At 34.7% G+C, this 26,762-nt stretch overlaps 1 protein-coding gene across 10 annotated transcripts in view; it reads left to right on the forward strand.

The window, feature by feature from the left end:
• PHKB (phosphorylase kinase regulatory subunit beta) overlaps nt 1–26,762 on the forward strand; it is an 89,674-nt gene that overhangs the window by 40,653 nt on the left and 22,259 nt on the right. For all 10 annotated transcript variants that reach the window (XM_069793591.1, XM_069793590.1, XM_069793593.1 and 7 more), the window contains 11 exons: nt 2,828–2,905; nt 4,823–4,981; nt 9,423–9,517; nt 15,631–15,686; nt 15,879–15,972; nt 20,609–20,692; nt 21,161–21,265; nt 22,132–22,214; nt 22,295–22,385; nt 25,744–25,805; nt 25,894–26,056. In XM_069793591.1, the coding sequence (XP_069649692.1) occupies nt 2,828–2,905; nt 4,823–4,981; nt 9,423–9,517; nt 15,631–15,686; nt 15,879–15,972; nt 20,609–20,692; nt 21,161–21,265; nt 22,132–22,214; nt 22,295–22,385; nt 25,744–25,805; nt 25,894–26,056 (1,070 nt within the window). The remainder of the gene's footprint in view (nt 1–2,827; nt 2,906–4,822; nt 4,982–9,422; nt 9,518–15,630; nt 15,687–15,878; nt 15,973–20,608; nt 20,693–21,160; nt 21,266–22,131; nt 22,215–22,294; nt 22,386–25,743; nt 25,806–25,893; nt 26,057–26,762) is intronic.

Consider the following 26,762-nt stretch of genomic DNA (forward strand, 5'->3'; position numbering starts at 1 on the left):
CAATTGATTTTCTTCTGAAGGAATGCTTGACATTTTTCAGAGTGATGCCAAAACTGAGGAGAAAGGCACTGACATTTAATGCTGCCCACTTGCAGTTTTGGGAAAAACATGAAAGATAATAATTTTTAACTGAAGTTAGCAGAAGAATAAAGAAAGCATTTTACTCTTCTTGTATTACAAAGAAAAAGTAAAAAATACATATTTTGCACATACTGTCCATGTCTTTTTTCCTGTACCACAATTTCATCAAATAGAACAATTCTGTTAGTAGATTTTGTGCACATATCTCCAAATCCACAAGCTTCCTTAATGCAAAATTTGAAGCATATACAGAGCGACTTAAACTGCAAAAAGGCAATGAAATAGGAGGAGAAGATTACAGCTGAATGTCTTTACAATGGACACATTGGAAAAACCTCAAGCTGCTACATTGTGAATACTGGTTCAGCTGAAAGCCTATTTGCCCATCCAACACACTTGCAGAGTACAAAGGAAAGCCTTTTCAGCAAAGTGTATTAAGCTACTGAATATCTTAACTCCTGATAGCTGGATTTTGTTACCTGTATAACAGTAGGACAGTGCTCTATTAAATAGGGAAGGAGAGAGTCCTGTATATCATAGTCCATAATCCACCAATTTTGTTCATATCAGCAAAATTTCTTTCATAATTTTGTTTTTGAAAGATTGGCAGAACTATATCAAGTAACTATATATTTACTTATATTTTCTTCTAGAAGACAAACTAATTAGCTCATCAAATTTTCTGTTTTGTCAATGATAGCTTTTTAGGATTTTTAAGGTATGGAGAGTTAGAACAGTTCTGGCAAGTAGATACTACTGAATTAGTTATGCGTTTTCTAGTAGTATTAACACTGTTTTGTTCCTCTTGGATGATGATCATTATTACCCAACTGTTACCTTCACTAGATGATTCTTAATACAAAAGCAATTGTATATCACATAAATGCATCTTTTTTTTCCTCTACAGCATCTGCCAATAAGACTAAATTACAAATAGTCAGAATATCCTATTGCTCCTAGGTCGTGACTGTGCTCAAGTGTTTTGAAATAGTTCAGTGTGTCACTTAAACACACCCTTTTTTGTATGCAAACTTTCATTGCATTTGTTTCTCTCTTGGCAAGTGATTTCATTTCCTGTATATACACTTAGGAATATTTGAAAATGTAATGAACAACACTTGTCAAGCTTTGTTTTTTGCATAGAGCATTCAAGAGCCACGAAAAGAAAGAAATTCCTATACAGTACTCAAACTCCAGCTTTCTACTGCACTCTGGCTTTTCAGCAGAATAATTTGTTGGATATTCTTAAAATAACATAAAAGATAAGATTTTTTTAACTATATATATATATTAAAACAAAAAAAAAATCTAAACTTAAACATAAAGACCAACGACAAACATATCTAACCATGTCATACACATAAATACATCTGTACATATATATAAATAATATCATACACACATAAACATATCTAACAAAAATCTTATCTAAACTTTTTCTAATAAAGATGTTCTGGTACATTTGTTCTCAGTGGGTGAGTTTGTGGTTTTCTTTTGTCTTATTTTTGCCTTTCAGAATTAACCCTTCTTAAGAATACAAAAACACTGCTTTAGTACTAATTTCCTGTTGGGATTTTCCTCAAAAGGAAATTGTTTAGGACTGTCTGGGTAGTAGATATGTATCTATGGCTGTGGGAAAGGATTGAACTAAATAAATCAATATGGCTATTTTTTGAATAAGACGTATTTGACTAGCATTTTTGAAAGCTTTTTTACTTTTCTGTTTGAATGTGGAGGATTATGGTAATTTTGTAGGATAAGGTAGGGAGGGAAACATTACAGCTGTTTTTAAAAATATGGAAGAATAAGGTAACTGAAAAGGAAAACCATGGGAAGAAATGAATGAAAGATGTACAATGAAAAGTTTTCATCTAACTTGTTCCCTTTAAATGTTAAAAATTGTTCTATTGTAAAATGTCAGTGTGACTTGTCAAGTTCATCCATGTTTTCCTTCATGAACAGAAATGTTTTTGGTATTTTTGATATATCTTTTCATGTAAGAACTTTTGATGAACTGAACACTGGTCATGTTAATATTGATCAGGTTCATTTCGGGATGACTAAGTTCTGCTAGAAAAACATTTAAGGCACTGTTACTCCCAAACTTACCAATTTCTCCCCAAAAGCATCATCATAAAGAGTTGATTGTTCTGTTTAATATCTCAAGGTGTGTCAGCAGTTCTAGACCTCTGTAATACACAAATATCAATACCTATATAAATTACCAATGTAAACATTCCGTCTAATCTTTGGAGAGGAATTTTTCGATTTACTACTTCAAGTACCCTTTGTATTTATTTATTGGGATTTCTAGGCAACTCACTTCTAAATCAGTTTGCAACTCTGTCCTAAAGATTTAGAACCAGCCTGTTTGTCTCCACACACACAAAAGCTCTGCTTCTTCATTCTGCTATAATTAAGGAAGTTATTTACAGCTAGCTGGGCTCATTGTCTGTGTCCAGTTTCTGAGTCTCTGTAAGTTCACTGCTTTACTATCCTGTGTAACTTGCCATTGATTTCAGTTTAAGCTAATAAGAGAGTGGCTGATTCATGATCCCTGTGAGATTTAGCTGTAGTAGTAAGTGAGGATCTACAGTCGAGTCTTTTATTTTTCATGAACTATTTACCGTGTAGGCATTACCCCATTGAAAAATAAACACTAGATTTTTTTTCTTCTTTTATGATCACTAAGCTCACAGAAAAGTTATTTCTTCCGTTCAATCAATTATTTTTTTGTTATTTTTAGGAGTTTTTAGAGGAAATCCTGCGCAAGTAAAGGAATATCAGGATCTTCTGGATCCTTTGCTTCAGCATACATCTGAAGGTATTATCTGGTAATCATTTTTCTAAAACATTGTAGCTTTTTATTAATCTGAAATTATTAAAATACTGGCATTCCTATTAATGGATATTGCAGTCAGAACAAAGGAGAAGTAATAATATCACTGTCTCCTGATGGCAAAATACTAATACTAAATAATCTCTTTGATGCAGATACATTGCATCATAAAGTATGATAATAAAAGTAATGTTGTCTGGAAAAATGCTGCTGATATAAATTTAAGGTTACACTGTACCCAGTTGTTCTTCCCCTCCTTTGCCTACGCTTCATTATTTACAAAGTTCACTTCAGCTTTGCAGGAAAATATTAACTATCAACAGTCAGATTGTTTCAGTGTTCCACCTGGATACAGTTGAGAATTACTTGTGTCATTCATTGTCACTTAACTTCAGAAGATTTAAAAAATAATTTAGTATATGAATATGAAATTGTTTCTAGCTTAGAGCAGTGAAAGTAGCAACATGTTAACTTTTATATTAACGTTCTCTTACTTAAATTGTGCACTCCAGAATTTTGGTGGAACTGCAGACAAGGCTATTGATGGCCTACAGGCACATCCATCCAAAATGCAGTTAAAAAAAAAAAAAAAGAGAGAAAGACCATAAGTTTGAGTGGGAGGAAAAAAAAATGGCCTGAGAACAGAAGCAGCTTCATTATACTGACAATCCAATTTTAAAACTCAGCATCTTTAGTCACCTGTTCTTGACATCTGTGGTACAGTTACACAAGTAGACGCAGAATATTTTAGTCTGACTTGTTCTTTAAACTTAGAATACTTGTTGAAGTGAACTAGTTTCTGCAAGAAATACAAATATTTCCTTACCAAATTTTCTTTACATAGCAAATTTTCTGACCTTGCTGATCATTGCTTTTTTCTCATTATTAATGAGTATGTGAAGTTCCACAGACACTAGATTAATTTTGTGGTTTCTCTCGTTGAATGTCATCGTGAGTGTCTCACCTTAAAATTTCTAGGTGTGTTGGTACCTCACTCATTTGAGTAGTCTATCCCTAGTAACTCTCACTTTTCAATTTTTCTCAGCTTCTTGCCAGTAATACTTTTTTTTTGTCTAAGCTAATAGTCAGACACTGGAACTTTATTCTGTTTATTACCTATTCTTATCCAATTAAATTCAAAATTAAAACAAATTAAGGTGAAATTTAATTTTGCAGAAAGCATATTAATTTGCTTTTGTATTGCGTATAATTAGGTGAATCATTTGTAATTATATTTCTAAATTCCTGACTCTTGTCTGCTTAAAAACTGTTGAAATAAAGGTTATTAATCTACAATGATCAGTAATACCTGTGGCATAATTCTAGACACAAGGTATGCTATCTTCCAATGAAGAAGTTATGCCATTTTGTTTCATGATGTTTCAAACTTAAAATGCTGGGTTTAACTTGTTTTTTCATACTTGCAAAAAATTAGAATTTTCGTTTAATTAAATGTTTGACTACTGTTGGCCAAGATTTTAGTTTAAAAATGTTGTCTAATACTGAGCTGGTGTTAAATGTGGGGAGAAAAAAACCCCAAGGGTTTCACTCAATGCAGCTTTCATTTCTTTTCGTTATGGTTTGTTATCTGTACTGCATTTTGTTTTAGGTGAATTTTTTTTTTCTTTTTTGGACAGTAAGGTGCTACACAGACAATGTGTGTGTTCTGTGGAAATGTTTGGTGAAGAATAAAGGTAGTTTAATACTGCCCTGCATTTCCTACACCGATTGTGGTTTTGAGAGATAATAATGCATGACAACAGTCTTTCTGTTAAATCAAATCGTTGCTAGGGTATAATTTTTCCTGTTCTGAATCCACTTTAGCTTTATTAGGGGACTACAATCAAATTTTAAGGGAAGTGGAATTTATTTACTTACTGTACTTATTTTAAAACTCCGTAGGGTGTCCTGTTGTACCCAAGTATTACTATGTGCCAGCTGATTTTGTTGAACTGGAAAAGAAGAACCCTGGCAGTCAGAAACGGTTTCCCAGTAACAATGGATGTGATGGAAAGTTTTTCTTGTGGGGACAGGCAGTTTACATCATTGCAAAACTCCTGGGTAAGAGGCTGAGGAAATTCTATCAGGTTTTGACTCATCAGAAGTGAAGGATATTTAGCTTGTTAATGTTTTTCTTGAACCTGAACAAACACATTGGCTTGAGTTTTGAATGAACTGTGGGTGGCATGTATGTCCTCGCTTTGGTACATACGTGATAGGCAACAATTGCTTTTTATTCTTTATGTTAAAATTTTATGCTGCATGCAGCATACTATGAAGCTTACTGGAATATTTTATGGAATACTGAAAATCTTCTAAACATGATAGGTTTCTTGTTTGCTGTTTCTTTTCCTGGCTTTTCCTCTTACTCCCTTTTCATCATGACAAAATATATTAACATGACACTTTCTGGATTAACTATGTCAACTGCACCTGTGCAGTGATGTTTCTAAGTGATTCAAATTATTTACTGCTTTAAGCAAGACAAGTTTAAATTTTGAATAGTTGCAGTCTGAGATTAAGTTAATGTTTTCTTCAATCTGTGTTATTTTTACCCTTCCTTTAAAATAGAAGAGACTAGATGAGCATTTGAAAGTGCATTTCAAAGTTTGGCCATTGAAGGGTGTTATGGTGAATTTCAGTCACAAATGAACTCTTGTTCTCACTTGAGATGATTCAAAGGCTAATATAAAAACAGTTGTTAAGCCAGAAAAATCTTCATAGTTAAGATTTTTTTTTTTGTTGTTAATATTTCTTCTAGGAGAAAGACTTATTACTTTATTTTAACACACTCAGCATTTACCTGGTAATCAGTAGATTGAGTTCTGAAAACTTTTTTTCTCTGAACACTGTAAAGGGAAACAGGCTGTTGGTAGTAAAAATGAGAAAGATTGAAGAGGAGTTTAAAAATTCAGGTCTTGGCAAGAACAGCGGCTTTATCTTTAGGTATGGAGGAACAGAGTCCGTTGTCTGGTGCTCCACCTGTTTGGTTTTACTGTATTCCTTGCATAATTCCTTTTTTAGCCAACACTGTAAAGTAAATGCAGGCAATCTCGCCTTTAATGAAAAAAAAAATTATTTAACCTCTTAGTATTAGCCAAGTAATCCTCAAATGTGTGTGCAGGAATACTGTAATAATTTTGCTACTATTCATCTTGTATTTTTGCTACTATTCATCTTGTATCTTGTAATATTTGTGTATTTCTATACCTGAGGAATGCTGGTTAAATAAATTGTAGTTATTGTTTGCTAAATGCTGTTTGAGTAATGTAACTTCCTTTTGTTTTGTTTCAATTCTTTGCTGAACATTCTTACACTTTTTTTAATAATTGTACTAAATCTCTTTTTGAAAAGTTGTCATTAGTAACTGTTTCCTTTATTATTTTAAAGTAAAAATTTCTCTTCACTGTATTCACTATTTTCATTCCTCCCTCCCTTTATTCAAAATATTATTTTTTTCCTTTTTTTTCACAATCTTTGGAAACAGGGTCTGGGAATTTTATCACAAAGCTAAATCTACTCACCAGTGATTGTTATATCAGGAACTCAATTTATTCATACTAATTTATATCGGTGCATTTAATTTTTCTCCATTCTGGGTGAAAACCTACCTGAATAACAATCTTGTCCTTAGTGAAAGTCTTTGTGTGTGTTACTTTGCTTGTTGGTGGTTGCTAATTAAGTGGAAGCCTCACTCCAAACACTTGATTTCTGGGAAGGTACTGGTTTCCCAATTCATCATCCATTCCAGAAATTGTGTTGCCTCAAGGATAGCAATTAATTTGTATTTGTTCAGCCTCTTTGCTTCTGTTGTGTAGGCAAGCATACAATATAACTTTTTTAGATTCTTCTTCTGTCTGTGAGCCAAGTGTCTGCCTGTTGCGGTCCAAATTTTTCTAAATGCACGTCCTGGTTTCAGCTGGGATAGAGTTAACTGTCTTCCTAGTAGCTGGTACAGTGCTATGTTTTGAGTTCAGTATGCAAAGAATGTTGATAACACTGATGTTTTCAGTTGTTGCTAAGTAGTGTTTAGTCTCAAGTCAAGGATTTTTCAGCTTCTCATGCCCAGCCAGCGAGAAAGCTGGAGGGGCACAAGAAGTTGGGAGGGGACACAGCCAGGACAGCTGACCCAAAGTGGCCAACAGGGTATTCCATACCATGTGATGTCCCATTTAGTATAGGAACTGGGAAGTGGGGGGCAGGGAATCGCTGCTCGGGGACTAACTGGGTGTTGGTCGGCAGGTGGTGAGCAATTGCCCTGCGCATCATTTGTACATTCCAATCCTTTTATTACTACTGTTGTAATTTTATTAGTGTTATCATTATCATTATTAGTTTCTTCTTTTCTGTTCTATTAAACCCTTCTTATCTCAACCCACAAGTTTTACTTCTTTTTCCCGATTTTCTACCCCATCCCACTGGGTTTGGGGGGGGAGTGAGTGAGCGGCTCCGTGGTGCTTAGTTTCTGGCTGGGGTTAAACCACGACAATGCAGCAACATGAAACTGAGTCAATTCTTATACATCTCAGTGCCTCTCACAGATGGGCAAACAGAAGTAGCAAAGTCAAGATTGTGATCCTGCTTATAAAGCCACTGAACAACAGAGTGTCGTGGTTTAGCCCCAGCCAGCAACTAAGCACCACGCAGCTGCTCACTCACTCACAGTAGGCAATGAAAGCGTCTGCCTACTGCTGTTGGAGGTCACCACGTGCTTGTGCAACTGAAAAAATTGTTTATGAAGAAAACAAAGCACACATTTCGCAGGTGGTGATGCAGTTTTTCATAGAATTTCTTGCTCTGGTTGAGGAGGTTTGTAAAGCCTTTATGATAGGGTCCCCATTTTAGAGCAAGGGAAAGGAATGCCAGGTATCCAGCTGTTTTATGCAACTGAAAATTCACTCAGTTTAGTCTTTCATTTGGTAGCTCTGTTTTATCTTTCCTGTGCTTTTCCTTATAATTTTTATATCTTGTTCTGTGGACTCAGTGCTGCCTAGAACGAAGTTAAGAGTTTTTAGCAATATTTTCTAAAGTATAGACCAAATGGATTAAACATTGTCAGCCATTGTTGATCTAAACAATGAGCTAACAAAGAAAACTCTGCTTTTGCATTCTGATACACTTGTATTTGTGACTTGTATTTTGGTTTTTGGGTTTTTACGTTTCGTTTGGTTTTTTTAACATAATCACCTGTACGTAGATTGTGACTCTGCAGGAGTAGTGCAGAGCAGAGGAGCAGGGTCCATTGCTGGCAGGAGTCAAGCTGCACTCTCCCAACAGAAGGCTGAGGACAGGAGATGGTCTCAGTATCTAGTGGCTGACAGTCACTGGCATAGTTCGTAGCAGCAGCAGGCTCCTTCATGGCTTACACGGTGAAGTGCCCAGCCAGTGTTCTACATTGTTTGCCCATGCGTTTTCTGTCCACTGCACTATCTATTCTGCTTTCTGTTCTTTCCTAACACTGTTAAAGCTTGAGCCAGGACATATTTTGAGTTTATAAACTGCTGCTTTAATTTACTACACAGTGTAGAATTCAGAAACATTTTTATTATCAAGACACTGTTTTTCTGTTGTAGCTGAATTAAGCTAATGGAGTCATGAGTTATTTCTCTTTGAGATTAATAGCTGATTTCCTAGTGTAGAGGTTTTTAAGAATATGTTAAAAATTGTTGACTTGTATGTAGGAGAAATGAAAATGTACTGTTACCTCCTCTATAGCAGAAATTAAATAAAGATTGGAGAGTTTCATGTCAAAATGAGATTTTGATAGGAGAATGCTTATTTGAAGGGCATAATAGCTCACAGTAGATTGTGAACCTTTATTCAAGGCATTTGTTGAAACTTTTTAATAGTATACTTTTATTGGACTACTTAATTTTTTTTTTCAGGAGAAGGTTAAAATAATGGCATTTTGGGGTTGGGGTTTTTTTTCCATGTAAAATACTCCATGTAGAAATTGCTAGGTTTCAAATATATTTAATTGTTTTGGTTTGTTTCGGTTTTTTACAATTTCTATTTGAGATCTCATACTTGATATCCCTTGTCCCTTTCAGGATTATAGTTGTGTGATTACCTTGAGATAGAGGCTGTTTACTTTTCTTCAAAGCTAATCAGTTTTTGCTGGTAACCATTGAGTTTCTAGTTAAAGCTCTAGAATAGTTCCATGGTTGTGGACTGAGGGCTTTTTATGTGACTTGTGGAATCTGTTGTCTGCATATATTCTTTTAATGTATCTCTGTGAAAAAATAAAGGATTGTTTTTATATACTACAGTATTATAATTAGCTGTAGCAAGACTGATGCTTGAGTTGTTAGTTTTAAATTTAATACAATTTTGCAGAATGTCTTTTTGATCTGTAAAACACAGATCTAAAGCAAAGATTATAGCAGCAGAACTGCTAGTATGTTAATAACTGCTAATACAAAAATATGTTTGCATGCCTCCTTCATAAAAGCTGCAGAAGGTACTCGAGTCATTCTGTATTTTCATTATCGTTTACTTTCAGCTGACAAATTAGTAAGTCCTAAAGATATTGACCCTATCGGACGTTACGTACCTCCACAAGATCAGCGGAATGTTAGCATGAGATTTTCAAATCAGGTAAGTGTATGCTAAGTATTAAAATACTTTTACTGAAAAATTGTCATCTACATGTTATATACAGTCTTCTAATATTACAATTAAAGTGCTAGGAAAATATTAAATGCATGTACATTTTCTTAGTTGATGGAGGATTGCTTTTAAAAGGAAGATTCTAACATCTGCAGTTTTGGGGAAGTGGTGCACATTTGCCTTCAAATTAAGTGGTGCAATCAAAATGATACATAAAATGTAAGTTTAAATAGCTGCTAACAGATAGGTATGTTTCTTTGAGTTATAGATATGTCATGAAGGCAAGAATGAGCCTGCTTTTTTTTTATTCTTTCAAATTAATTACCACTTCAATGTATTAATATATTTTGTATTTGGAGCTCCTAAGAGCTAGAAGGATGAGGTTCATTTTTGGTGTGTATGGTATATACATGTGTTCCTGTATTTGGCTTAAATGGACAGCAGGAATGAGTGCCCAGGGATGGGGAATGCTTGAAACATTGTAATTCAAATCTGCAGTAGACAGGATAACAAGGCAGAAATGTGGTCTATATGGAGGGGACTTAAAGAGGTTAAGAACTGTATATATTGAAATGTGTAGCTGAGAGATGTTTTTCAGCCTGTTTATTTCTTGGTATAAGGAATATATATTTGAAAAGTTCCTTGTTCAGCACTGTGAATTTGTTATTGAAGCATAAAATACAAAGCATTTATCTTAAGATTTATTCCAAGATCAGAAGTGAGCACTGTTTTTCTTGTTGTATCCAAATGCCTAAAACCTCCATTTCCTACTATTTCTTGTTCCCGAGGTAATCCAAGTGCCTGGGTGTTGTCTCATTCATAATGAGACTTTCATTATTCATGGTACAGCACTTCTGCCATGTTAATACGAGATAATGAAAGCTCAGTGACTTCATTTGTTCCCAGTTTCTTAGTGCTTACATCATGGGATTATGAATGCTACAGAAATTGTGAGCTGCCACTATGACATGCACTTTTAGGAGTGCCATTAGAAGAAGCCTATATCAATTCAGTGTTCCATGCAGCCCATTGAAATTTTTTTTCTCTGATTCTTGAAACCAATAACTTTTAATATGCCACAGATAATACTTTGAAGAAGATGATGGTTTGTTCTAAAGACTGTGCATGCTTTTCTTTGATATGTAAAAGATAAAGCTGTCCAAGATACTGCATGTGCTTCTCAATGTGGGCTAGAAAAAAAGAGGCATTTCTGAATTAGTGGGAATTATAGGTGACTGTAGCATCAGGCCTTGGTCATTGTAGCCTCTGAGCAGCAATGTAGAAATTATGACCAGAATGGTTAGTGTCCTTGCAGTGCTAACCAGGTGGTTTTGGAATTTCATTGGGACTGTTTGTACTGAAACAGGTGCTGCTGTACTTTGTGTGTTTTTACTATTAAGTTAGTTTCAGGGCAAAATGTTTCTTGATACAGATGTTAGCTCAAATGGGTCATCATCAAGAGGTTAAAAAATGAAAGGCAGATGCATAGATGTATCAACATGAGTGAGGCATGCTTTATCAGCAAAGGTCTTGCAGTTAAAGTCAGCAAACTTCAAGCTCCAGCTGAGAGTCTTGACCTTGAGGTTTTTTTAATCCACTTTTAAAATTTGCTTAAACAGTTTGTTGGAATATTTGATTATGTATTTTATCTAATTGAGCTAATTTATGCAAAATCACTATTTATTATTTGCCTTAAAGTGCTAGAAAAATGACTAAAAATAAAATAAAAAATGAGAACACAATGCATCTTTTTTTTGGAAGGTGATGTACCAAAAAGAAGGCTTTTTAAATTTTTATTTGAAGCCATGTACTAAGGAAATATTTTTTAGAGAAATGCATTTTCCATGTAGGCATATTTTCATATCTTGATTGCATTGACTATAATCTCTATAGACACTTGCCATTGAAAAATGTGATTAATTTAGTTTATTTGTGGCTTTGATGCTACTACAAAAATAAGTCTGATGTCCACATAATTGTGTAGATTTAAGCAAGCAATGAAAAGTATTTAAAATACTTGAACCTTAGTTTTATACTTCTGAAGCATCAAAGAATATTCTAGAATTAGTTAAAGGTAATATAGACCTACAAAGGCAAAATTGCTATGGAAACAATATATCTATAATTCTATATAACTACAATAGCTGTTAACGCATCACTCAACCTAGCAAATCTGATAAAAGAGGACAATCTCATTTGTTGTAGAAAACTCACCAATACTAAAATATTCATTTTGTCTGTTTATAGTTAGAAGGAAGTGTTTTGACTCCTAATTTAAAGCCCCCCCAACCTTATTTTTCAGGAAGAGGTCTCCATATGTTCCCTCCTGGGGAAATGCCAGTGTGGTGCTGTAGCAGGATTCTCTTTGCTAGTTTTAGCCTGTGTTCCAAAACACAGTGAAGTCTAACAGCAGTCGGAGGGGTTCTCCTTTGCACTAATAATTTGCTTTGTAATGCTAAATGATCAGTAGTGTTTCAGGTTAAATCCCATTCATGAGTTAAAAAGAAAATGAAATCATCAATGCTCCTTTCACGTTATTGTAAGAAGCAGGGCATTTTTCAGTGGGGATAACTCTTTAGAACTGGATTCCTTAGAAGAGCTTATTTTATTATTCCTTTTTACTGTCTCCATATCCAGGAGAGATTATATTATAACACAGTTTCGGTTGCTGCATTCTGTTTTGGGAGAATTTAGTGTGTAAGAGGGCCTGTATAGTAACAATAACATTTGAGAAATGAGATGGGGTGGAGATTTTCTGGTTTTGTTTTGTATTTTACTGGAGCATATAAAAGCTGATTTATTGCTGTCCTATATTTAATTTTGTATTTAACAAAAAATTATAATCTTACTAAATTGTTAAAGTGAGACTAATTTATCTTCTGGGTTAACTTGAAATATATGTATAGAGTTGCAACTAATTAAATTCTCTGGCCGCATGTGATGACTATATTCTTCTAATGTTTTGCTTTGTAGGCTTAAGTAATCATTTGTGAGGACTTCATTTAAGTTACTGGAAATTAAGGTTAATGCCCATTGATGATGTCAGGAGAACAAAGTGATAGACTGCTTATTTTTTTATTTTCAGGGAAGTAGATAATGTGTAAAGAAGGAACTAAAATTACTAAGTGAGATATATTAAGATTTTTCAGATACCTAAATTATGTTTAGGATTACAGCATGTCTAATTTTGATGGTTTAGAGAGATGTATCATATTGGATGATTTGTTTTGTAATGTTAATTATAAGCATATTCTTGCTTTCATTTCTCTTAATAAAATTGGCTACCACAGTTAACATAATTCTAAAATGGTCAAGTGTTGTTTTAGAATTTAAGGCACATGTGTGTCTGTATTGTATTTAATTTAAAAAGTCTAGTGTGTTAGTAGCATTGACCATAAATTGTTCAGCAGTATTTAGATGCTTCTAGAAGCAGATGTGTTTTGTAACAGTTCAGTTGTAGTTTTGTAGCAGCAAGGTGGATTATATGGGTTAAGTACAATTTCTTCTGTTGCATGCTATTTCTGTTTTCCTCGTCTCACTCCATATGCTTGGAAAGCCCAGTAGGTACCATTTTAATCTGTGTTCTTGAATATTATGCCCACTTTCTCACATGTTCAAAATAAATGGATCTTTTTCAGAGTTCTGAGATTTCCTGGGAATGTGTGCAGAAAGGCATATAGTGATAGCATCTGTCCAGTGAGAGTGCAGCAAAAGACTAATACTGAGCTGCTTTCTCTGCTTATGCTAGGAATGGAGTCAGGGGGGTTTCCCTTTATCCTGCCTCCAACAGTTTATAACCTTGTTAAAAACTATAATTTTTTTTTTTTTTGAACAACTAAATCTGTCTTTTATCTTGGTCTTCTGAAAACCTGGGGTATATTTATCATTTGCACAGCATGCAGAATATAGTTGAAACAGATCCTTCTGCCCACTATCCAATGTAAAAACACCAAGCAGAAGGGTGAACCAGGGGGTGGGAGTGGGGGGGGTAGTGTCCATTGCGATGTCTTGGGAAAACGGTGATTGATATTGTGTGAACACCACCTTAGCTTGCGTTATTAGACAAATGCAAAATCAAACACATTAAAATGGAACTTTTAATAACAACAAGATTTATTTAGTGGAATATTTAGGAGTTTAATGCTTTTCCACATTTCTTTTTTTTAAATATATAGTAAATGCTATATATCACTATCATTACTGAAAAGGGCAACATACTTTTTAATGAGTATTGTATCTGTATTTTGATCTGTGTTTCTCTAGACCACTACTTGTGATCCTCCAGGCCTTGACATGTTAAATGATAATGAAAGTAATTTTCTGTTTAATATTACAACAATCCTGTAGTTGTACAGCAATTTTATTTATTCACAATACTTTTAAAAGTCTAGCTATTTTTCACACTGATTTTGTGCTGTGCCAGTTGTGCTGCAGATGCATTTGCTTAGTTATGGCCCATGTTAGAACCATCACTGACTGGCTGCTATAAATGAGTCATGTCATTGGGTACGTCTGTGTATGAGAGGCATCAGTACTGGTGTCAGAGAAGGACGTACCTCAATGGAGATGCAGAATGCACAGCTTTATGTACAGCTTACAGTCTGTGCTTACACATTCCCACTCAGTTCATCAGTAATGCAGTAATGAAGTTGAGCCTTAACTTGAAGACCACTGCCCAAGTTAGATCACAGGTTCGCTGTCTATAAATCAATACAGTCTTGGAGGGGGCTCTCATTTTGCGGGGGGGGGCGTGTCTTTGCTTTTTGTTTTATAAACATAATGCACTGAGAATTGGTTTGAGTTTTCTTACTGTTTGTGTAAATGCAATTGATAGCATGATCACCTTATTCTGGGGAGGAAAATCTTTTAATGTCACTTAAACTTCTGACTTCTTAATCTGGTCTCTTTGTGCATGTACTTTCATCACAAACTCATTTTATGTGGCAAAAATTCCAAAATTTTTAGTGGAAATGTAGTGCTGATAGACTTTTGGGAAAATGTTATCAGGAATTTCTTCTGCAAATCCATAACACCTAACTTGATATCAACACTCACAGATGCCTGAACAAGCAAGTGTCACTTTAAACTTTTTGTTCTAAATCAATATGTCTATCCATCTATCTTCACAGAAAATGCTGTATTTTTATATAATCAATTGACAGAAGATCAATTTAACTTTTGTCATTCATGTTCTGGTAATTTCTAGACAAAAGTAGACAAAAAGCATTTTAGGAATGAAAATGTGTTTTGCTTTTAGTTCTGTTGATTTTATAGTCATTGAATGCCAGAGAAGAAATGGATAACGAATAACTCAGACATCTCATTTTTTCACTAGTAATGTGTGCTGCCAGTGAAAAGAAAAGTGAATTGCCATTTCAAGACCCAGGGAGTCGAGTTAATGATTTCACTCGGCATGTTCAATTCATTCCTATTTGCATGGTTTCCTGATGTAAAATACTAGTATTTATTTCAAACATGAAGTATCTGTGTTATAAACAATGTAAAGAAATGCTGTTATCTCCTGTAAAATGTAATATATCTTTCATATAACTGTAAAGAGTAGCTGTCTGATCAAAATATTTCTGAGTAAAGGGCTGAAATCATCAGTTCATTATTTTGAAGCGAGCATTATCACTTACCCAAATAGCTAAGTTATTTCACTCTTTACAAAAATGTGTATCAAAACATTATGTCATATCAGGCATAAAGGAAATACATTGATTGTATAAATTGTAAATTTTTGTATGAAGCGAAATGTTTTTCCTACTTTTTTTTTAAATTAAAAAAAAAAAACCGCAAACAAAAAAACAACAAACCAAACCAAACAGTGGAAATGATTACCAGGAACCTATTATTATTAATTCTCCAAAATGCATCTTGCAAAGTATTATAGATAAGACAGTCTTCCCATAGTTTTGAGATTTACAAGTTTTAGTCCTGTGTTGTTCTTTCAATTTGTTCACACAGTAAGAAAAAGCAATGCAGACAGTGATGTCTGTCATACTTGTGAATTGTTTAAATAGACATTGTCCTTATTCATGCTATATCTAACAAAATATTTAGTTAGCAATGCTAATAAATATTTTTTCATCATTTTCTAGGGTCCTTTAGAAAATGATTTGGTAGTACATGTGGCCCTGATAGCAGAAAGTCAGCGGTATGTATTTACTTTTATTAAGAATGTATATATTAGGGAAATGTTGAACAATAGGCATCTTAAATTTGCTAAAGGTATTCAAGGAATTGTAGAATATAATACTGCTACTTGTGTATCTGCTGCCAAGATAATTGTTAAAACTAAGACTATTCTGTGTTTTGTCATTAAATTTGTCATTTATTTCATTCGTAGCCTACAAGTTTTTCTGAACACATATGGAATCCAAACTCAGACCCCCCAGCAGGTGGAACCAATTCAGATATGGGCTCAAAAAGAACTTGTCAAAGTAAGGAATTCTGCACTTAAGTTTATTTATCTATCTAGAAATTTCTTTTGTAACAATAGGAATTTATATCAAGCTATTAGACTTGTACCTCCTTAAGCTTGTTATCTACCTTTTTGTGTTATTCTAATTCAATTGCAAGATATGCTGACATCAGTCAGTTATAGCTGCCTAGTTAGAGCTTTCAGTGAAACACTGAAGCCCAGATGTGCTATATTATCTGATTAGGCTTATTACCTGAGGCACTTTCAAAGAATAATGAATAATAAAATTTTAATAATATTAATAGCACAGTAGACTAAGTGAATCTTGATGGAGAAACAAGCAAATGAGCAATAGTCAAAGAAATGGATTAAGGCAGTAGGCATAAACCATCATGTAATTTCATAGTGTAGCCCGTATAACAGGCATTATACAGTGTTCTGTAACTGTTTTTTTAGAAGTCCCTTGAGTTGACTATATCCAGGAAGTTTAGTGTTTAAACCCTCTTTGGTTTAGTCCTTTAACTCGGCACATTTAAAAATCTACGGTCAAAAATTATGGGGATGGAGGACGTCTTCAGAATCCCTTTCATTCTCTGTGAAGGCTTCAGGTTTTCCCTTTTCTGTACAGTCTCCTAACAGAGTACCACATCCTTTTACCTAAAAGGCTGGCCCTTTTAGCCCTTAATCTGTATGGAGCCTCACTGATGATGCCAGTTTAGATGCATCTGTTCAGGTAGCTGTCAACGCCACGTGAAGCCAGCAGTCAAAGGTGAATGGCATCTACAGGCTGTACTGGTCCATTTCAGCGTTCTCTTAGCACTACCATGGCCTCTTTTTTGTTCAGTCATTTTTGGTACTTTATTTATAGCACTGAAGTGCCATTGAGTATGTGCTTCAAGCACAAGGACTGCTGTTTGTCCTGGAAATATCTTTAAATATAAAAGACATAGCAAATGCTGCTCTAAATGATAAATGCATTGATCAGCAATTGTAGGTAAACTTGTCAAAAGTCCTTCTAAAAATCTATATGATTACTGGGTGCCTATTTACCTCTCTCTCTGATACACCTGGACACTTCCTCCGAAAAAACATTGAAAATAGTCCCATTGTACATAAACAAGCTTTAACAAGCTGCAGGAAACTGTCAGACAAGTAAGCTGATTGAGAATTACGGATGTGTCCTTGATGTATTTCATAATTTACCACCTGAAGTTTGATTGTGGATCAGGTACATAAAGCTCTTGTCTAACTTTGAATTATACAAATTGTCTCAAGCAAGTGATTAATTCTGAATGTCTGGGGGAAGTATAATGAATTAGTTTATCAATCCTGAAGTTCCAGTTGTGGAACAAATCACTGTGCAAGTCTCTCCCTCTGAAATCAGATCACATGGCTGATGCCATTATCTGTATCAAGAAGTCTGTAGGACACAGAAAAAAGTAAAACCAAAAATAGATAACATTGCAACATATTTCAGGCTTTGTAAGTTTGTGAGGATAACTGATGTACCAAAACCTTGCTAGCTTATTCAGAACAATGCTTACCCCAAGTAATGACTGCCACTAACACCCGAGAAGTACTTAAATGGAGAGAAAAGAAATATCCTTGTTTACATTCAGCCTTGTTCATTTCTCAGCCCATTTTTCTCACTAGTTTTCTTGATAATATATTTCAAAATGGATTCTCTCTACTGTATTTGTTCTGAAATTCTGTACCTGAAATTTTGGTTTAACAAATAGATACTCCATAAATTTACTACAGAAGTATATATTGTCTCTCTGTCATCCATCATTTCTTTGGTCTCCCTGACAAAAAGATGAGACCTTCGTTAAGGTTTATTATTATCATTTAAATTCCTAGCTATGACAGCTACTGTGTTAGGAATTATTTTTCAAAAGCTGGTGAGACATGTGGCAATTCTGACATTTTCTTTATACTCATGATGGGTAGGTACATCTGCCTTATCAAAATTTACTTTTAAAAAGAATGTAATGAAAATATTAAATTGCATGATGCAAAACCTCTTCCTAGTGGGCTTGTAGAAAAGGCTATACTATAGGTGTGAAGTCGAATTAATGAAAGTGTTTGGGGCATTATGAGAACTGAGGTTTGATCTCTGGGCTTATGCAAAAAACCAGTACAAACCAAAAAGAAAACAAACAAACAAAAATACCCTGATAGTATTTGTCATCCTTTGTGGGGAAGGGAAGCTAATGCTGGAACAATTACCTGTATTTTGGGGAAAAGAGGGCTGATCCATAGAGAACATGGATCTCAGTATTTGCTATTCCGATGCTGTCAATTCTCAGTAGTGTTTAATTTAATTAGAAACTTTTGAACTGGTCTAGTAGCACATGGTAACAGTTTAAACCTCTAGACTTACAAATAGGCACATGTCCAAAAAAGTAGTGTAAAACAAAACAAATGGTTGAGGGGAAGACGTTGATTCAGGAAAATTAGGGATCATGTAAACAGATCCCCAAAGTGTAGTGGGGGAGTGAAAAGAGAAAGAAGAGGAAAACAAGAAAATGGGACAAGATGCATGCAATATATAGGGAAAAAGTATGTATGTAGTGGAAGCATAGAATAGCAGAATACTCCATAGACATAGACTGATAACAGATAAAAGAACACAGAAACAGATGGTGTGAAAGACCACCATAGTTAGATTCACTCTCATACATCAACGCAACAGTCCAGTCTGCTTTCACAGCCATTTCTTGCTATTAGCAGCTTTAATATTCCAGAATTGAAGGGCATTTTAATAATAATAAAAAAAACCTGCTTGAAGCAACTGGACTTGCATGAAACTGTACTTCCGTTCAGATACTGTGGTGCTGAATCTAAACTGACATTTTGATTGTAGCAGATCAAGATGGAAAGCTATTACTAGAAGATGAAACTGCTTTAGTAGACTGTAGAACACCATGAGGCCTCCAGCTAAAGTAAAACTCTTCAACGTAAGAGACAATATTACAGTACTACTGCAGTTCTATTTTTGTTAAGAAAACATTTTATGTTTTACATTCTAGCAAAATGAAGGTCCTTTTAGTGTTAAATTATAGTATCTACTGCCATTCTTCTAGTCTCCATTATTTACTGTAAAAAGGGGTTCAACATTCTTTTGGTTTTGTTATGTGTAGATGGGTTATTTAAAGCTGTTAATGTTTTGATGTCTCCACTCCTTTCCCACTTGAATAGAGCTACTTAGTCTGGGTGAACAGGTGATGTAGGTAATTTTGTTTATTTTCTTTTTTAAATAGTTCTTGGTATTAATGCAGAAACAGGCAAGCCCCAGGCTGACAGCAGTAAAAAGCTATTGAGTGTAATGTTTGTTCAAATGTTTACTTTCATTTGCCTCTGAATTATCTTCTATAAAATAAAGAAAGACTGAGCTTAGGAAAACGTTCTGAATTCTGAATGTTCTGAATTTTTAGTAATAGTGGGTTCCTGACCTAAAACAGCCCAACTAAGGAATAAATTACAGCGTTCAGTCTGGTTTAACTGATAGATTCATACCGTCTTGCTCACAGCTTAGTTGGTTTTTTATGGTTTTATTCTCATACACTGTAATAAATGAAGATTATTTCTTTAATATACAAATCTTACAAAACTATATCAGTTGAAGTAATACTAGGCATATATAATTTAACTCAAATAAGAATTAAGCAATGAATAATGAGATAATTCGCTCTTGCTTGTGTTGTTGATGCATTAATTTTGCAGGCCTTTACTAAAATTAGAATAAAGATCTTTAAAACAATAATATAGGAACTCTTTACTTTTGTATCCACATCAGAAAAGCATTACAGAGGGTAAAATTGGCCAGACAATAAATGCAAATGATCCTTTAAAAAATGATCCTTTAAAAAAATTATTTCAATTTGAAGATTTAAAAAATATTTTAATTATATAGACTAGAAAAACAGTTGGAGTAAGAAGGTAAAAATAAGACTTAATATAGGAAACAAGTTTTAGCTGAAATTTGAAACTATGCAGATAGGCAGGACTCCGGTGCTTTGCCCAAGCCCGAAGTTGCACCCGTGTGCCCTGGTCATAGCATCAGGTTCCTACTGAGCACTCCTGCTTACCCTTAATGAAGACATCTCTTTTTTAATGCAAACCAGTATGAACTGTATTTTCACCTTATTGAGTAAGGTGAAAATTCTTCATCCTCTCAAAATAATTATTAGGAGGAGGGAAGAGGAACTGTTACACCACTTCTATAGCAGAGTACTGGTCTGCCAGAAGTGACGTGAGTTACACTGGAAGGAACGTCTGACTGTTAGGGAGCAGACTGCTTGCATCTTGTCTTCTTGCATCTCCTGTTTCTTTCTTCAATTACATAGTTGATTTCTCTTTGCTGTAAAGATACCTGTTGTTATCAAAAGAATTAAATTTGGTCTTTGAACTGTAAATTTACCAAATCTAGTGTTCTTTTTATTAATTGTTGTTCTATAGAGGTATGTTTTGTAAAAAAAAAAAAAAAAAGGGGGGGGGGGGGGGGGAGAACCTAACAGAAATAATGACCACATTTTATGAATCTTGCTTTCTAACTAAAGCAGAATGCACACAGCTTTCTATGTGAGACCCAGTAGAAGCATAAGAAAGGCTTATATATGGTTTCCCTCAGTTTTCATGATTCTTTCTCACAGGCTTACTTCCATTTGGGAGTCAATGACAAATTGGGATTATCTGGAAGACCGGACAGGCCTATAGGATGCCTTGGAACATCAAAGGTTGTTGCCAGAAATGTTAATATTGTTGTTATTGATGTATATCTCAGATAAACATTGAATTAGTCTCTGAATTATTTGAAATAGAATTGAAATGTAATTTTATTTTATGCATGTATCTTAAAGTCCTTGTAATGTATTTTGCTATTATCAATGTGCATGCTCTGTCTTACTATTAAGTTGTCATATGTTTCCTAGACATACAATTACAGTAATACTTGGCCAAAACAGACTGAATGGTGATGAAGTAAACTGCTTTAACTGAAATAGAATGTAGAACTGCATACCTAGTAAAAAACAGAGTACCTAAAATTACATATGTAGGTTTTATCTTAAATATTTTTTTTTAATTCAACTGTTCTACATTGATTATTACCTTGATAGTTTCAAAATATCTTTTTTCCTTTTCAGCTACTTCAGTGCTTCAGATATTTTAAAGAAAAGATTAATGGAAGCTTTCTCTCTCAACAGATTTATCGAATACTAGGAAAGACTGTAGTTTGCTACTCGATCATTTTTGATCTAAGCGATTTCTACATGTCTCAGGATGTTATGATGTTGATTGATGACATTAAGGTATTTATCTGTAACTTTTCCTTTGAGAAACTGACAAAAATAGAGTCTGTAGAAGAATAAACTGTGAAGTATGATAAAACAGAAGATTGAAAGGGGAACACTGTATAGTCTGTATTCTTCTAATACAAAGATAACCTTGCAGTTTATGCTGGAAAGTGTATTAAGATGAATATCTTGTCAGCCCAGTACGAGTTCTAGTATCTGTATCTGTCAAAAAACCTGACCCAACAGTGATTGGGAATGCTGTAGTGCAGCAAGCAAATTATCACTTATTTCTTTGGGAAAGCAAATGTTCTTGGCTGAAAGGAGAAATGAGACTGGTCCCTTTAAGGGAAATATGAAAGCCTCACCTGGAGGAAATATTACTTGCCTTTGCACAAATATTAAAAATTGCATTCCTTCCCTCGCTTTAAGGCAGGCAGTAGTGCAGAGCTTACCTGTCAAGTCCTCTGTGCTTGAGCAGCTACTTCCAGTGCATAGAAGGTGGCACTGGTTATTCCATGCTGGTGGCTATGATTCAAGTCCTGGATTCCCATGCATACTTATTTGGTCATCGTATGTAGTTCAGTACACTGCACTCTGTTTAGTGGTTTAGTCTGTGATCAAACTCTACCCCAGCTAAAACCAGGACAATACGCTAGGAGTATTTTCAGGAAGCTTGTGAAATAGCAGTGCTTGAAGGCAGCTTATATTAGTTGAAAAAATCTTTTAGTGGTTTATTAGCTAAGTTTTTTTTAATCTGTTGGGGCTTTCAGTGCTGTTATTTTAAGATAGCTCTTCTAATATCTTGTACTGTGTATTCCGGTATATTGTGCTTGTGTACTTATTTTTTTTTTTTTGTGACTAACGTATTATTTCTTACCTAGAATGCACTGCAGTTCATTAAGCAGTACTGGAAAATGCATGGTCGTCCACTGTTTGTTGTACTTATCCGTGAAGACAATATAAGGTAGAGAGAGATAAAAGCATCATTTGCAGTGTGCTATTGTCCTAATTGCAAGATTAATGGAGTTCCGTTTCAAATTTCAGAGGGAGCAGATTCAATCCAATATTAGATATGTTGGCAGCCTTTAGAAAGGGAATTGTTGGAGGAGTGAAAGTTCATGTTGACAGAGTACAGGTATGATGTTTTTCCTGAATGTTGTGTCCTTACCTCCTAGTATTGGTACATGTATTCTTAGTACTTCTGTTTTTCAAGTGACTTCTGAGTATTTTATTTAGTAGCATAAAATTAAGGAGTCAAGCACCAAGACTTTTGGTACAGCTTTTGTTTTATCTCAAAAGAAACATGGGTTTATTTTAATTCCTTTTGATGAGTCTTTTGAAAGTGGTAATCTTCATAAAGGATTTTCAGAAGGGAGAAGGGTTTTTTTATGTTCAGCAATCTTGTGAAATTACCACCAAAGGATAAATCCACAGTGGTCAAACATTGAGGGATTTCTTTTCATGAGATAATCAACGAGGGAAAAAAAAAAAAGGTGCATCACCTATGTTAACATTCTTACAAGAACTAAGATCTAGTTTTAACATCTTTGCTGTTTGAATTAATCCTAAAGCAGGAACGTTGCTCCATTAAAATGTGAAAATTACGGATTCAGGTGCTGGTTTTAGGTACTTATATGTGCTAGTTAATCTTAGTTTATGCCTACTGAAGAACCCTTCTTTTTCTAAGAGGGAGGACCAAAGACACAGTTAACATTTCTTGTTCCCTAGAAAACCATGAATTTGTAGAAGAGCTGGGTCATTTGTAAATTAAATACCCATAGCTATAATGGTTTTAAATATCCTTGTAATCTTTCAAATATTTACATATTTCTACTGGTCACATGTAGGTCATGAAGTCTCTCCTGTTACCATTTACTTTTCCTGTAGCAAATGCCATTACTGTCCATGGAAAACCTTTCATTTGTCTACAGTGTTGTTGTGTTGGGTTTTTTGTTGGTTTTTGCATTATTTTTTTTTTAGTTTAACTGCAGTGACTTTCTTGCCTTGCATTTGATTAAACTGATGTATTAGCAGGCAAGAAATTTCTCAGTCTATGTAATGCATCCTTATTTTAAGCACTACACTGTTGCAGTTGTCAGGGAGTGAACTTCCCCTTCCATACTCATTGACCTTCTGGAAAGATTCTCTTTTTAAAAAAAAAAATAGTCATTAATTAGTAGTTTTAAAGTATTTAAGATGTTGACAGTCATTGGTCTTTGCTTTATTTGTTGTCCATTAAAAAGAGTACGTGGTAAAACTACAAACAAATGTTTATCTGGCTTTAAGGCACCCGAAAAAAAAAAAAAAAAGGCTGTATGAGGTAGGTTGCTTTAAAATTGTACTGTGAGCTCCCTGAGGCTTCATCTGTTACCTACAGTCATGATTTACCATTGAAGTTAAGAGGTGGTTAAGTGATCTGATGGCTGGCCTCCGCTGCTAAGCGGTACATCATATTCCTTGTTCTCTGAGTCGAGGTGTGCACTGGGGCCAGCAGAGGAACCACACAGGCAGGAGTGACAGAGCGAGGATTGCTGTGAGCATGGCTCAGGCCATCTTCTGGTGCCAGAGTGAGGTTGCTGTTATTTGAGTTATTGATGATGGGTCCAGCATGGGCAATTTCTGCCCTCCCAGGTTTGTTGTTGGTCATTGCCCCTGCTTCAGTTCTGCTGATGAATTTGTGTCTAACTATGCTGTAACCCAAAACTATAGAATGATCAGGTTTGAAAGCAAAGCAAAACCAGATTTGGTTAGTAACAGTTAATATTGCAGAAGCGAAGAGCCGGTAACTATTGCACGTTGACAGAGTGGGTTGAATCATGTGCAGAAATCGCTTCCAATGGATCTGCCATTGAGAGAATCATTAGTGTAACAGGGCCCAAATACAACTTCACTAAATAGTTACATACTTGCTCAGTCCTCCTGTAGATTTCTCAGTAAAATCTATTTAAAAAACCTCACAAGAATGCCTTATACTTTTTCCAAAGATAAATTCTTACTGCATCCATAAATACAATGTGCTAACTTCCCTGTATGTCAGTACAAGGTGTTTAATTATGTTGCAGCATATTAATTGTTAAGATTTAATTCCTGTTACAGTATTAACCTAAGGATATATAAACTGGTTTGGGTTAAATGGAAATTGTCTTGCATTTCGTATTTTTATTCTTAATGTCCCTTTCTCTTTTGCAGTTTTCCAAAGCCTTTGCATCTTTCTTTTACCCTTTTTATAAATGAATGGTAGATGTCAGTGATCAGTGTTTTTACTGGTGGAATATGGTGTGCTTTGTCCATCAGTTTAACTATAATCTCTCAATCTTAGTGCACAGCTGTCACATTTTGGAAACAGCCTTGTTTCATTATGGGGGAGGATTTGGGACAAGGGACATGCCTAATTCTTGGTGTTTTCTTAAATAGTTCATCTATTCCAACACAACATATATTGAATCTTTGTGAATTGTATTCAGCTACTTCATTTAGAAACATATGTGTAAATGTGCCTTGAGATAGAATCTCTCAATGGGTGAATGCTCTTTTTTCTTGTAAAATATACAAAATGTAATTTCATTTAAAAATGTATATGCTTAGAAGACTTTTAGCTCTTTTCTGACTTTGACCTTCATTGTCATGTGTTTAAGCAGATATGCAAGTCAGAGAATGAATGACACTAGCAATAAAAGCAAAGCAGGTTTTTTTTACATTCAGTCATCTCACCATGTAACAGATCAATATTTTACTGCAACTTGTGTACAATGAAAATGGAATTTAAAAGTCCATGATACACACTCAGATTTACTTAGCTAATGACAACCATCAAAAAGCAGTCTTAAAAATGCTGTAGTACAATATATTTCCTCTGGAGGTATATAAATAGGAAATCCACATGAATTTGGAGTGAATGAATTGTAATGACTACATCAGATAAATGCAACTTTGAATTTCAGGTATGTAATATTCTGAGACAGAAGTATTTGTAAGCTGCATTTAATGTGCAAACTTAGGGCAGGCATGCTTGGTTAAAGGAATGACTACAGAGTAGGAAATGCTATTATGTTGTGTTTTCCTGTAACATCACCGAGACTGACAGGAAAACTACCCACCCTTCAGCAATCCCTGAGACAATGAGTATGATGATCCAGAACATGGGTATCACACAGGACTCTGAGGAATGCAAATCCTCGATCTCAGGTGTCTTCATCAGACCTGTTTTGGGGGGGGTGGGGGCTGGATATTGCTTGATTAAGCTGGACATTGCAGGCAAAAGAACACCAGAAAGCCAGCAAAAAAAAAGACAGCAGCCCTGAGAGATTTCTGCTGTCTTAAGTGAGATCTTAAGAAAAAGGAAAAACACTCTGAAAGTGTGAAGATATTTGGAACTGTAGATAAAGAAACTACTTTCTCAATGGAAATCACCAGCAACATATTGAGATCAAAACACAACTATATAGTTATGTATTTTTCCGCCTCTTTTGATTTATTTCAATTTTTCATTTCAGACGTTAATATCTGGAGCAGTTGTTGAACAACTTGACTTCCTAAGAATCACTGAAACAGAAGAGTAAGGCTATGTGTAAATAATAATGATGAAGTATTTGATAATTAAAATAATTTCTGAACTATGAAGAAATGATGTAATTATTTTTCAGGGCTCCTGTATTTAAGAGTTTGGAGGAGTTGGATCTTCCAAAACATTCAAAAGTCAAGAGACAGTCTAGTACTCCAAATGCTTCTGAACTTGAGCAGCAACCAGATGTAAATATTAATGACTGGAAAAACAAGTCAACATATGAGATCCTGCAGAAACTTAATGTAAGAAAACTTGATAAAGATACACTGTAACTTCATTCTCATGAAATGAGAAATTATGTGCTGATACTCTTTTTACCAGCAGCCTACTTAAAACATGGTTAATATCATGGCTCAATGTTAATAATATAGCTAGTAACATAAAATGTCTGATGTTCCTCTTCATACTCGGGGAATCTTCCTCTTAACAGTCCTTTATCTTAACATTACAGAACTTTCTGGTCCTTCATGCTGCAACTGTTGGCTTCCATTTCTCCCAGCTACCCAAATCTTCTTCTGCTAATAAATGACCATCTAGAAGGGGATCCATTTGTCATGTGTTTTATGAATAGATATTTTACTGCTACACTAAAATTCAAAAGACTTCAGCAGATGGTATTCACTCTGATAGACTGGTAATGTCTTAATGATACCAAGGTAATGTTCCAATCTGGCATTTTACCTGTATCTAGAAGAAAACTACCAGTTTCTAGATCCAGGAAGGATAGGAACACACAAAGTATTCTACTTGGTTCCCTATGTCACTACAAGCATTTCTGCTGTAAATGACAGGACCCAAGAACAGAAAATCAGGCAACATTTCTGAGGCCAAATTCTTACAGCTTAATTTGAACCATGGAGAAGCCTCTGCAAGCAGCAGTGACAAGGATACAGCATACATAGAGTGCGAAATAGTTGTGAAGTCCCCTTAAAAACAAAATTTGTAGAC

This window comes from Haliaeetus albicilla, chromosome 10 (assembly GCF_947461875.1).
Source record: "Haliaeetus albicilla chromosome 10, bHalAlb1.1, whole genome shotgun sequence".
NCBI classification, from domain to species: Eukaryota; Metazoa; Chordata; class Aves; order Accipitriformes; family Accipitridae; genus Haliaeetus; species Haliaeetus albicilla.